Source organism: Salvelinus namaycush, chromosome 41 (genome assembly GCF_016432855.1).
Source record: "Salvelinus namaycush isolate Seneca chromosome 41, SaNama_1.0, whole genome shotgun sequence".
NCBI lineage: Eukaryota > Metazoa > Chordata > Actinopteri > Salmoniformes > Salmonidae > Salvelinus > Salvelinus namaycush.
Genome location: NC_052347.1, coordinates 11,796,203 through 11,808,746, shown reverse-complemented (window position 1 = coordinate 11,808,746; position 12,544 = coordinate 11,796,203). Strand labels below are relative to the sequence as shown.

At 42.4% G+C, this 12,544-nt stretch overlaps 3 protein-coding genes across 3 annotated transcripts; 2 read left to right on the top strand and 1 right to left on the bottom strand.

Moving 5' to 3' along the window:
• Window positions 1-358: 358 nt before the first annotated feature.
• LOC120034194 (protein FAM234B-like) lies at window positions 359-7,515 on the top strand. Its single transcript, XM_038980663.1, has 13 exons — window positions 359-462; window positions 1,562-2,107; window positions 2,509-2,631; window positions 2,879-3,130; window positions 3,274-3,389; window positions 3,578-3,737; window positions 3,832-3,970; window positions 4,049-4,249; window positions 4,688-4,769; window positions 4,871-5,035; window positions 5,879-5,999; window positions 6,106-6,335; window positions 6,451-7,515. Exons 1-12 carry the CDS (start codon window positions 426-428, stop codon window positions 6,333-6,335), a joined length of 2,172 nt encoding a protein of 723 aa, XP_038836591.1. The 5' UTR covers window positions 359-425; the 3' UTR covers window positions 6,451-7,515.
• A 514-nt stretch (window positions 7,516-8,029) lies between these two features.
• On the top strand, window positions 8,030-9,356 carry smdt1b (single-pass membrane protein with aspartate-rich tail 1b). Its single transcript, XM_038980665.1, has 2 exons — window positions 8,030-8,246; window positions 8,584-9,356. Exons 1-2 carry the CDS (start codon window positions 8,085-8,087, stop codon window positions 8,719-8,721), a joined length of 300 nt encoding a protein of 99 aa, XP_038836593.1. The 5' UTR covers window positions 8,030-8,084; the 3' UTR covers window positions 8,722-9,356.
• Window positions 9,357-9,705: 349 nt separating this feature from the next.
• LOC120034195 (NADH dehydrogenase [ubiquinone] 1 alpha subcomplex subunit 6-like) lies at window positions 9,706-12,262 on the bottom strand. The gene is made up of 3 exons (XM_038980664.1): window positions 12,105-12,262; window positions 10,158-10,273; window positions 9,706-9,916 (listed from the first exon to the last, which is right to left on the bottom strand). The coding sequence occupies exons 1-3, from the start codon at window positions 12,241-12,243 to the stop codon at window positions 9,785-9,787; spliced, it is 387 nt and encodes a 128-aa protein (XP_038836592.1). The 5' UTR covers window positions 12,244-12,262; the 3' UTR covers window positions 9,706-9,784.
• Window positions 12,263-12,544: the final 282 nt, after the last annotated feature.

The following is a 12,544-nucleotide window of genomic DNA, read 5'->3' as shown; positions in this document are numbered from 1 at the left end:
CAGAAATGTCATTGACCAGACTATAGACCATGAGATAGATGGTCTACACATACAGAGAAAGAGAGCTACTGTTTTGCTCTCTTGGATACTTTCTCTGGTGAGATACATTCAGCCTCTTGCGCATTGAAGGAAAATTATGAAAACGCAGAGACGAAAAATACATTAAAAAATGTATTGGTACATTTTGGGGGTATTTTCTGGCTTCCCTTGGCATTCACGAATACACCCCACTGCTAAATAGCATCTACTGACTTAGCCTCTTCCTCATGTTGGTAAGAAAAAACGTTGTGTCCCAGAATGCACTCGCTACAGTCCCGAAACGTCCACACACACACACACACACACACACACACACATAGCAGTTCTTTAGCGCCTCTTTCGGATGAGAGGGTCAATTCTGCAGCACAGCGCCGTTACAATTTGCAATGGCTGCAGCTTTGTCCCGTGCTCTCAAATTGCCTGGTAAGAGACGCGTTGCAATGATTTGGGAAATAGATATAAGGGTTGATTAGGTGAAAAGGATGTTGTGTAGTCTTTGTACCAGTCGTGTCTCAATGTTGTTTTGGTGTCATTCTGTTAGCTCATGTGAGCTAGCTATAACAGCCAGCCAGCTGTGGCTAACGTTACAGTAATGTTGATTGCAATAACACAAAATAATGTTTTTATTTGTTTAATGACAGTCCAGAATTGAGAGGTGAAATACGATACTTATTTTCAATGTTTGATATTTCGTTTCTTTTCAAGCTTTAATAGAAAAACATTGCATCATTCACAATCCTATGTGGCGCACTAGCTAGCTACTGTACAGTACAGTAAGGTGCCACATCGAAGTCGCTTGATTGCTCAGTGCTCACTGTCATAATAATGTCATAACTGATTTAGCTACTTGCTTAAATCTCGTGTTCAGCAAATAACTACAAATAAGGCCATGTAATGGGGGTCATTCATTTAACTTGGCAATCATTGTCATGCCAAACAATGAGCAATAGAGTCGGCAAGAGTACAAACAGTTCTGGGACCAGGGTAGGACCATAATTCATTTGGTGTTAAAATAAACAATATTTGAGTAACTTCCCTGTCCTTTTGGGATGCTTGTCGTTCTATTATGCACCACCATGCTCTATCAGATCGTTCAGTTTTCACCTGGGCCTTGTTTCCCGAACAGATCCGTAGACCTCTGTCCTGCAGTCAAATGACCAAATCGAGCGCTAGTGGCCTCAAGGGTGGAATGTTGTTAATATTTTTCAGAATGTCATAATTAATAAACATTATCCGGTGTTTCTATGTCATATGGTTTTGTTATATTTCAGTCTTCTGTGATGTATATTAAGTGTAATATGGGGATGCAAACTCAAAATGTAATACATTTCAACTCTATATCTGACATGTGCAGGTGTCTTCATTTTTTTTTTTAAAGCCCATAACCATGTGTGTGAGGTGTATACTTTGGTTTCAACATAGATTTGTTTAAGACTACCAAGAAACACTCTGTGTGACCCTGATTTAGCCCACTGCAGTAAAAGGTTAACCGTGTGTGTCTTTGTGTGTATGTCCCTCACAGGGAAGAAGGGCTCGGAGCTTGGAGAGTATGACCCCCTCACTCAGGCCGACAGTGAGGACGAGAGCGAGGAGGACGACCTGGTCCTCAACTACCCCCGCAATGGCCTGGGGAGGGGCAACTGCATGGGTACAGGTACCTCAGAGCTGAGAGGGAGCAGAACAGGGAGGCTCGTAGGGAATGAAGATGAGGCAGAGGAGGAAGAGGAGGACGACGATGAGTGGAGAGAACGGCTCCCGGGAAAAAAGAGGCAGGAGAGAGAGGAGAAGGGCATGCAGTACTGGAGCCAGAGGGAGACAAACAGGGATGAGGGAGTAGAGGATGGAGGGGGGCTTGGGGCCTCTGGTGGCCCTGGATTGGGTGTCAGTGCCAGTGCTGACCCGGACGGGAAGGCTAAGGTGAGGGGAGCCATCCGGGCAGCGTTTTTCCTGGTGCCTCTGGTCTGTGCCATGCTGGTGGTGCTGCTGTGTGCCTTTTTGGTGCCTTGTCAGCATGGGGAACTGGACAAACGGCCGCAGTGGGAGAAAGAGCTGGGTGATCATGTGGGAGGTGAGTAAGGAGTCTAATGTATAAACAATACACATGAAAACACTACAGTTTACCCGCATGTTGCTGATACCAATACACCTCTCTCTCACAGCAGAGAAAGAGAAAACTACAGGTCAGGTCCGACTGGTCAGACTCTGAGTAGACTAGTGCTTTAGATTAAGATAAGCACACAGTCAACATCACAATAAAGTCAACTGTATGAGAAAGCAGTTGAGAACACAAAACTCAGATTTATCTGACTGTCTTTGTCAGGGGGTGGATATTACACAGTCTGGATTACTATGATTACACATTACCGTGATTATTATAATAGCATGTTAGCAAAGCAACCGCAGGTCTAGTTTAGTAAATAGTAGTTACAAACCGTTCCTGTCTGTAACAGTGGTTTTCTTCTTCTTTAGGTGTTACCCCACCTCCTCTTGCACTGTGGGATGTTGACAATGACTCAGTTGAGGATGTGCTAATAGGAGTCACTCAAAAGAGCAACAATACCCATCTCTCCCGTTCTGTGGGGAACAACAAAGGTATCTATGGAAACAGCAAGGGACATTGTCGTAGGAACGAAGAGGATATTTTCAACCCTCATTTTTAGGCGTTATTCCCTCTCAAGCCCACCTCCTCACTGTACACCATAGAAATCTACCAGTGATTATGTAATATTAATCTAATCCTGCTAGCCCCAGTAAACTGCTGAGAACACACAATTTGCCACATGTAATAAACCCCATCCACCTTTACCCCCTTCTCTTTCTCCCTCTCTGTCTCTCCCAGAGTACAGTGTGGTGGCCCTATCTGCATTCAGTGGTGAGGTGCTCTGGAGGAGGGTCCTCAGGGAACCTGTGGAGTCCATCCAGTGTGGGCTGCAGTACGAAGCCCACCCATCACCACTGCCAGCAGGGGGCGCTGCCCTCAGAGCCCTCCCCAACAGCGCCATTCCCCTATCTGGCCAGAGAGACAGAGCTAGCGGCCCCGTGTGTCTGCTCATCGAGTCTGCACACCTCACTGCTGTCAACGGCACCACAGGTCAGACAACAACCACAGAAATCATGGCTTTGAATGGTTCAGTTTCACAGCTACAAGCATGAACATTGTAGCAGTTGTGTAGATGTATTAATAATGTGTTGTAGTTAATAGTTTTATGTTCAGTATTGTATTTTCCTCCTCAGGGAAGAAGCTGTGGTCGGTAGCCCCAGGGGAGATCCAGTCCCAGGCAGTTTCCCTGCCAGATCTCCAAGGTGACTCTGTTCCTGACTTGCTGATTGCCACTTTACCTGCTGACCAGGTATGACAATCTCTGGCTTGGCACCGATACATATATATTGCTATAATAAGACAATTGTTACTATATAAATCATATTATTATTACAATATAGACCATACTCCCAAATCTTCAGAGTCACTGTGTTAACAACAGTCATTTTCCAGTCAGTCTAGAATGCTCCCATCAAACTGTCTCAAACTTATTTTCAGGTGTCTGACCTCTCACTGCTCCTGCTGTCTGGGCTGACTGGAGCTCTGCTTGGACATCCCGTGACCTTTAACCTCACGACCTTTAATATCTCTGGAAAGCTGATTGGTCCCCTGTTTCATGAGACACAGCTGGGGGCATATTACATTCTATTTGGACTAGGTAAGGGATTAATTTTATATCAAGCACAGTGACAAATCTGTTTCTCATCTGAAATGAATAAATGTCTGATAATGTATCTGCTATACTAACTCAGGCACTGTAGAGGCTGTATCCCTGGGAGATATTTACACTCGGGCTACTGGAAAAACACCCATATCCCCTGGTCTGAGACTGAAGGACCCCGGCTGGGAGAAGCTTAGGAAAACCAACTCCTCCCTCATACACATCTCCAGGTAAGGATAAGAAAGTGCTCGGTTACACAATTACAATAGAGTGCCTGTTTGAACGACTGTTTGACTTTCTCTGTCCAGTGGAACTGAGCAAGTGGAGTTCTTGGTCCCCCTAGTGGCTGGCTTGTGTAACAACCACAACAGCCTGGACTCCATCTCCAACCTCAACTCCAGCCGCAGTGACTGGGTGCTGGTGTGTGGCAAGCTCTCCAGCAAGCTCTCTGTGCTGAGAGAGAAGGACGCACACACCGAGTGGACTCTTACCTCCTCAGCCATACACAGGTAGGAAATATGGTCACCATGATATATGGAGAAGTTTATCATTAGGGTGTATATGACTAAACATAAAAGGGATAGCTTCAAGTGTTATTGTCATGTGCACAAGTGCAGTGAAGTACCTTTCTTGCAACACTTTTCCCAACAATACAGAAATCAATATCAATATATAAAACTATAAAGTAATACCCTATAACAGTGGTTTTCAAACCTCTCCTCGGGGACCACCAGAAGTTTCACAATTTAGTTGTAGCCCTGAACTAGCTCAACTACTTGACCTAATCAAGGGCTTGGTAATTAGCTGACAAGTTGAATCGGGTGTGCTAGCTCTAGAATAGTTCAAATATATGGAGCGACTGGGGATCCCCGAAGGAGAGGTTTGAAAACCACTGCCCTATAAAGTTATAGAGCTAAAATAACCTGAATCATTTATCATTGTCTCAGTCGTCCAGCACCAGGCCAATTCAACGAGGATGGAATCCCAGATCTCCTCATACAGAAGTCTGGGGCCCCTAGAATGAGAAAAGTATCATCTCCTTCTACAAACACTTACACCTATAGCTATTATACTTTTCAGACAGTTATACATATTTACAAAGATGACCATCCATCTCTCTGTGATCTCAGGTTCAGGTGGTTGATGGAGCCAATGGGCGTAGTCTGTGGGAGACAGAGTTTATTTGTCCACGCCTTGACCTGGAAGGTACCTCAATCATGACATCTGCTCAATCAGCTTTCCTTTTCTGGGCCGGTGACCCTGTCAGACCACCAAAGAACCTCACCAAGACAACTGTGAGTCCCTTGTTGAATCCTTATTGGGAGCAGGAATAGATGTTCTATGAGAGCGTGTTATGTTGCTTCATCCTTCAGTGGTATAGGTACAAGGGTTGGGGTCAATTCCAATTTAATTAGAAATTCCAATTAAATATTTGAATTCACTCATGAAGTGGAGAATTTATGTTGAATTCAATTCGAATTTCAACAATCATCAAGTTATGGAATTGGAATTAGACTGTTTGAACTGTTTGAATTGGAATTGTAAAAATGTTTTGGAATTTAATATTTGTACATTTTCCAGTTAATGGAATTAATGCAGTTATTATTGAAAAATGTACTGGAGGATTTGTTTAAAATCATTTAAACTTGTATTTCTGTATTTCCAGTATAACTAGGCTGTGTGAACATGGATGTGATGAGCCTGAAATCCTGAGGGAATTTAATTTCTAAATTTAATTTGTGGAATTGTTGGGATAATATTCAATTGGGAATTCAATTCTTGGAATTTACCTAGCATTGGAATTGAGAGGAATTGAATTATCTCTGAATTCAAAGACTGACCGTAGTCATTTCGCAGACGCTTTGGATAATTGACAAAAATTAAATTTTTATTGAATTAAATTGAATTTACAGGAAGAGAGAATTGAATTAGTGGAATTAACCAAAACCCTGCTCCCAGAATGTTAACAATAGTCAATGTTCAGGTTGGCAGTCGGAAGATAGAAAGTCCCTTTTGGTGTCTCTCCTGTAATTTGTGGAATTAACCCCAACACGATAGGTAAAGGATTACTTATTTGTGCCTATCGTACTATGGAGATCAGTAGTTGAAATCTATTTTAAGTCTTGCTCTGTTAACAGGTGGCACCAGGGGCGGTTCAAGCCATGCCAGTCATCCGAAAGCTCTACATGTTACATCCTGCATATCCCACAATCCTTCTGGAGCTCGCCAGCACCACAGACACCATTCTTACTGCTGCAGGTGATGCGTGCTGTGCTGTATTTATTATTTTATAATTGTGCATATGATTATGGCTGTTGTTAGTAGCACTGCTGATCAACTGTTTCTCCCCTTTTCTCTGTCTTAGTGAGTTACCAGGAACCGCAGAAGGATGCCTCCTACATTACTGTGTCCTCCCGGCCTACCTCTGGCCTGGGGCCTGGGTCTCGGGTGGTGAAGAGCATGAGCCTCAGGGCAGCAATCACTGCTGGAAAGATTGTGAGGCTGGGAGAGAGCAGCACCGCAGGGGTACCAGTCAGACCTGGAGTATTTGAGATAAACAAGTTCTTCAGGCGTCTCACCTTCAAAAACCATTAGGTAAAAAGGGGAGGGAACATAGCTAAGTATGTCCAGAATATGCTTTATATGACATGATGTTTGTGGTGTCTGTAGTTTCGGATGACGAAACACATCATTTTGTTTTCCTGTGTAGAGAGGAGTTGCTGGTTCTACATGATCAGAGGGAAACCACTGGCAGGACCAAACCTGTGGAAACACCATGATACACAACAAGTGAAGGAGATTTATCTCAAGCTGTTTACATTTCCACTTTTGTCCAAAGTACGATTTTCATTTCTGTTATTACTCATCTCACTTGCTGAAAAATATTTATTTTGCTGTATTTGTATTATATGTGTATATATTATGAGTTGACTTATTTATTTATGACCAGTCCTTTTTATTGAATATTGAATTTAATATATCAATGACTATCTACCTTGTTTGGGGTGAATGGAAATCAAAATATGTAAGTAAGTACATAGAAGAAACTTCTGGAGATCAAGCACAATGATTTGAAAGGTAGGGGTGTAGGTGTAAGGTGTCCATTGGCACCTCACGCATTTAGTATATTTTTAATCTACAGAATGAGAGGCAATTACCCAGTTCATTCCTCTAAATACATTCATTCCCCTCTCATATGCACTTTTTGAATTAGGTAATTGAGGTTTCTGTTCAAGCAGAATTACCCAGTTATGTAAAGGGGGTCTGTACATATTTTGGCTGTGGGGGAGAGTGTGGTACGTTGAGCCATTGTTTTACATTCAGCATCACTACATCAAGAAAAATACAGTATTCGTTCCAACATTGATATCTACATATATTTGGATGTTGTGTATCCCTGAAAATAATCAGAATTCATGTAAACATTTAAGTTTTGAAAACAGCTCATTAAAAAAAAGTGGTTTCTTGGCACAATTTACCCTGGGTATGCATAAGGACAGGGTAGGTTGAGCTGCCCTGGGGTAAGTGGGTGCTGGTGCTGGTAGGTCAAAGTTTAATTCATGGAATGGGGGTGTGGTATATTGTATATCTGAAATGTATGTCTACATTCAGATATAGATCAGTCTATTCAATATTATTAACCCTTCCATTTCTTCATCAGTTGTCAGGGACAGGGATGTCGTTTCGATGTGCCAATTCATAGGCAAGTTCTCTGCATGAGACTACATAGCCCATGAATGCAAAAGAATATATAAATAATTGTGTACTAAGCCCATGAAACTGGTCTGCGAGATTCTTGATATGTTTTGCAAGCTCAGACTGACATCAGATAAGACCTTGTGTGCCTCTGCTACTTGGTCACATGATTAATGTTGTTGTATGGTTTCTTAGAAACAAGGGGTGGCTAATCTAACCTTATGGCTCAATTTACCCCACTCCCCTACAGTATTTATTGACATGCTACTTACTGAAAGGTTTACATTTCTTTAATCAATAACTATTGTAGTGATGATACATTATTACTGAGTGCCATGTGTGGTAACTGTGCATCTTATTGCTATTGGTACTTGTAAATATTAATATTGCTGAAATACTAGAAAACATTTACAGATCACATTAATAAATAAATGTACTGCTGCAATTCTTGCTGCTACAAATTTAGTGTTTTGTAATACAGCTGTACTATGGATTCAGCTCCGTTCGCAATAAATTATCATAAAAACACTGTTTGTTAATTAATCATGAGAAATATTCGAGTGAAAGGAGGGCGCAGGCTCAGGGGCGGTGCTTGGGTGCATCCAAAATGATCTCTCCGCATTGCTACGAGCGTCAAAGGCTTGGAAGATGGCGTCGGTCTTGGTTCGTCAGGCAGGACTCTCGGTGTTGAAAAACAGTCGTGTACCAACATTTTCTGGGTTTTATGCTAATGGTTTCGGAGAGGCACTATCTCAGTACCGAACAGTTGTGTACTCAGCATCAGGTGGTATTTTGCCAAAACCCAAGAAGGTGAGTGCTCTCTTGTGAAAATATGGGCAGGTTATTTATGAAATGAAAGGGGGGGATTTAGTGAAGGTGCCTGAAAGGTATTTGTGTATGGCCAAGCATAATTTGTAATTATATCTTATAATTTAATAGGAATTTTTAATCTCAGGTAGGATCGCTGTGAGCCTCCATTTCACTGGAAGTGTTATAAATACATGCATGTTTAAATGTGTAAAGCATGCATCATGTAAATTATTTGACATTTTTATTTTTTTGACTGGTTGTTATTGTGTATAAAATCACACAACTTTGCAGGCTAACATAGATATGTTTTTGTGATGGAATCTTGACAATTATCCAGACCTCATTTGGCCTTTTCCGGATTGCTGTGGTTGTGATCCCCTTCCTGTATGTCGGAACTCTGATCAGCAAGAACTTTGCTGCGCTGCTGGAAGAGCATGACATCTTCGTCCCTGAGGATGATGACGATGATGACTGAATGGTCTGTATGCTCCAACATATGACCTGGGTATGTATGTATAATGATCAATGAAATCAACTTTAGAAAATGTATCTCTTAACATAAGCAATAAAGATGACATTTGACCTCAGGGAAGGTGAGGCCTATTACTGTGTTCTGTGTTCTCCCTCAACAGAGCGTAATGTGTCGCCACTCAGACAATGGGAAGACGTGTGACAGCTGAAAAGACTTGAGGATCTTAAACTCAAAGCCTTTCTGGTTCTTCTCTCCCCATCCATTGTGATGTGTGCCTGCCTGGATACAGAGCTGTTTTAGAGAAGTGATAGGACTAATTCCTCCCTAGTGATAACGTTTACATGCACAGATAAGTCTTACTAAATAAAATAAATTGATGTGCAAGAGGAAACCCTTGGATCAGTTGAAGTTGCTTTTGATTTAGCCAGTGATATCTTCTACATTGCCGGAAATACTTGTTCTGTTTTCAATCATTCTAGGGATATTGAATTATTTGGGGAGGTGACAGGCCTGCATAGGTGTCCCTATTTATTTGGTTTCTGATATAGGTTATCAAGAACCTTTGGTGCTTTTTATTCCAACCTGTTGCATTTGTTTTTGATGAACTGATCTAATAAAGTCGACCTATATGTAATGTCCGTCAGTGGCATGTCATTCACGACAATTCACAAACTATTCAGAGGCTTATCAACTAATAACTGGCTTATTGCATTGGAGTGGGTACAGGGTAAACACAGGGTCCATGACAACCATACTGATATTCCTTGGTATGAGCCATGGTCTCAGCATCCATCTTCTGAACTTGGTGATCATAAGGGCTAGTTTGCACAAACACTTCTATATCACATTAAAGCATCTCTACTGTGGCAACGCAGAGGAATAGCTTTGCAATGCACAAGGAGAGCCTTCCAACTTCAAGTGGGAAGTAACAGTCCCATGACTGTTTTCACAAAATGAAAACATTTGTACAATGAGGACTTGACAAGATTGGGTATCATGTGTATATTTACAGTTCAATAAGGGGAAGCCTCTGTTACACTGGACAAAACAGGGTGGAAAGTACAGCTCAATTGTCATGTCCAACATAAAATCTGGACAGAAAGTCTGCAGGGCGTGGTACCTCCGTCTCATGGAAATAGCGCATAATGTGGGTCTTCTGCTTCCAGACATTGATGGTCTCCTGCAGCTCCATCTTACCCTATTGTAACCAAAAGTATGCAAAGAAAACATCACTCACTACACTTTATACGTGACCATTGAGCTTTGTAAATATTCCCGTCAAAGTTGTTTTCTTTGAACGATTTGGATGCGTCAAATGTAAAATGATGTAGAGCATGACAGCCCAGTTATCTCGGTCTAGCAGTACCCACTGTGCCACTAAGAAACTAGGCTAACTGCATGAGCGCAAATTGACTGATTGGGGAGCAGAGCAGACTAACCTTAATGACAAGCATGTCAATCACACGGGGGTCATTGACGTGCTTGTTCCTGTCAAACATCTCCCTCACTTTGTCTGTTCCCTGGCGAGCTGTGATGTCCAGCTGGAAGGTAGTCACTGTGGGACAAAACATAAGACAAGATGTCGTCCTATAAAATTCCCACAACAAGCTCAAAGAAATACGCATATTAATGCATTTACTTATCACACTCCCTACTTATCAAATTGCTAATCATGTAACCTATCTGCAAATGTAGGAAGTGTATTTTACTGTCAATTCACAAAAAAAATGTAAAAGTGGTTAATGAGGATAAAATAGCTAGCTAGCTCATCGACTATCAATGTAGCTTGAGCTAGTACGCTGAACAAAAGTATAAACCGCAACATGCCACAATTTCAAAGATTTTTCATAAGGAAATCAGTCAATTGAAATTAATTAGGCCCTAATCTATGGATTTCACATGACTGGGAATACAGACATGCATCTGTTGGTCACAGATACCTTAAAAATAAATACAAAATTAAAATAAAGTAGGCACGTGGATCAGAAACCAGTGAGTATCTGGAGTGACTACCATTTGCCTCATGCAGCATGACATCTTCACAGAGTTGATCAGGCTGTTGATTGTGGCTTTTGGAATGTTGTCCCACTCCTCTTCAATGGCTTTGCGAAGTTGCTGGATATTGGTGAAAACTGGAACACGCTGTTGTACACCAGAGCATCCCAAACATGCTCAATGGGTGATATGTCTGGTGAGTATGTAGACCATGGAAGAACTGGGACATTTTCAGGAATTGTGTACAGATCCTTGCGACATGGGGCCGTGCATTATCATGCGGAAACATGAGGTGATGGCAGTGGATGAACGGCACAACAGTGGGCCACAGGATCTCATCACGGTCCATTCAAATTGCCATTGATAAAATGCATTTGTGTTCAGTGTCCGTAGCTTATGCCTGCCCACACCATAACCCCACCAAGAGGCACTCTGTTCACATTGGTGACATCAGCAAACTGCTCTCCCACACGACGCCATACACGCACACTGTCTGCCATCTGCCCGGTACAGTGGAAACTGGGATTTATCCGTGAAGAGCACACTTCTCCAGCGTGCCAGTGGCCATCAAAGGTGAGCATTTGCCCACTTTAGTCGGTTACAACTCAAGACCCTGGTGAGGACAACAAGCACACAGATGAGCTTCCCTGAGATAGTTTCTGGTAGAATTTCGGAACAAACTTCGGTTGTGCAAACCCAGTTTCCTCAGCTGTCCGGGTGGCTGGTCTCAGATCCTGCAGTTGAAGAAGCCGGATGTGGAGGTCCTGGTCTGGTGTGGTTACACGTGGACTGCGGTTGTGAGGCCAGTTGGACGTACAGCCAAATTCTCTAAAATAATATTTGAGGCGACTTATGGTAGAGAAATAAACATTAAACTCTCTGACAACAGCTCTGTAGTCAGCATGCCAATTGCACACTCCTCAAAATGAGACATCTGTGGCATTGTGTTGCGTGACAAAACATTTTAGTTTTTGTGCTGTCCCCAGCACAAGGTGAACCTGTGTAATGATCATGCTGTTTAATCACCTTCTTGACCTGTCAGGTGGATGGATTATCTTGGCAAAGGAGAAATGCTCACGAACAGGGATGTAAGCAAATTTGTGGAACATTTCTGGGATCTTATTTCAGTTCATGAAACATGGGACCAACACTTACATGTTGCAATTTATATTTTTGTTCGGTGTGGTTGCATCGCGTTAGTTAAGTCTGGCCCTAGATTGAAAGCTAGGTTAGCTCACTTAAAAAGACAAAGAGATGTAGCCAATGAGCTAAATAAATATGTAGTTAGAGAGTGCCTTACAGCTAGTTAACGTTAGCTAGCTGTATTAGCACGACCTTGACGCTGGGATCCAGCTCGTGTGGATCTAATACAAAGGGAGAGCTTGTTTTACCTGTGTTTGGAACCTCTCTGTACCAGGCACGATACAGTTCCCGAACTCGGCGCTTGGCTTCATCCAGATCCCTGCTGAAAATCGGCTTGACAACTTTAGCAGCACCAGCAGCAGTCCGGGTCGCCGCACTGGACGCCATGTTTGTTTCTTTTATCTTCTTCTCTGGTTAACATCGTTTATAATTCTGATTTGAAACATGTATTAGTGCTGCCACCTAGCGTATAAGGGGACATTTATCTGCTTCATGTGGGCTCGCTATCTAAACCCCATCGAACACCTTTGGGATGAATTGGAAAACCGACTGCGCGCCAGAACTAATCACCCAACATCAGCGCCCGACCTCACTCATGCCATTAGACTAGCCTATAAACCATTACGAGTTAGGCCTAGTACAGAGTTCTGAGACTAGTGTAAACCAGCTGAATATGGATGATTCACAC

What these genes read in the sequence shown, in the direction of transcription:
- LOC120034195 (XM_038980664.1), bottom strand. Translation starts at nt 12,243, where the DNA reads ATGGCGTCCAGTGCGGCGACCCGGACTGCTGCTGGTGCTGCTAAAGTT. An exon ending in CAGAGAGGTTCCAAACACAG is followed by an intron (nt 10,274 to 12,104) that starts GTAAAACAAGCT and finishes TTTGTCCCACAG; the next exon opens with TGACTACCTTCCAGCTGGAC. An exon ending in TTGACATGCTTGTCATTAAG is followed by an intron (nt 9,917 to 10,157) that starts GTTAGTCTGCTC and finishes TGGTTACAATAG; the next exon opens with GGTAAGATGGAGCTGCAGGA.
- LOC120034194 (XM_038980663.1), top strand. Translation starts at nt 426, where the DNA reads ATGGCTGCAGCTTTGTCCCGTGCTCTCAAATTGCCTG. An exon ending in CCACTTTACCTGCTGACCAG is followed by an intron (nt 3,390 to 3,577) that starts GTATGACAATCT and finishes ACTTATTTTCAG; the next exon opens with GTGTCTGACCTCTCACTGCT. An exon ending in GGGCCCCTAGAATGAGAAAA is followed by an intron (nt 4,770 to 4,870) that starts GTATCATCTCCT and finishes CTGTGATCTCAG; the next exon opens with GTTCAGGTGGTTGATGGAGC.
- smdt1b (XM_038980665.1), top strand. Translation starts at nt 8,085, where the DNA reads ATGGCGTCGGTCTTGGTTCGTCAGGCAGGACTCTCGGTGTTGAAAAAC. An exon ending in TTTTGCCAAAACCCAAGAAG is followed by an intron (nt 8,247 to 8,583) that starts GTGAGTGCTCTC and finishes ACAATTATCCAG; the next exon opens with ACCTCATTTGGCCTTTTCCG.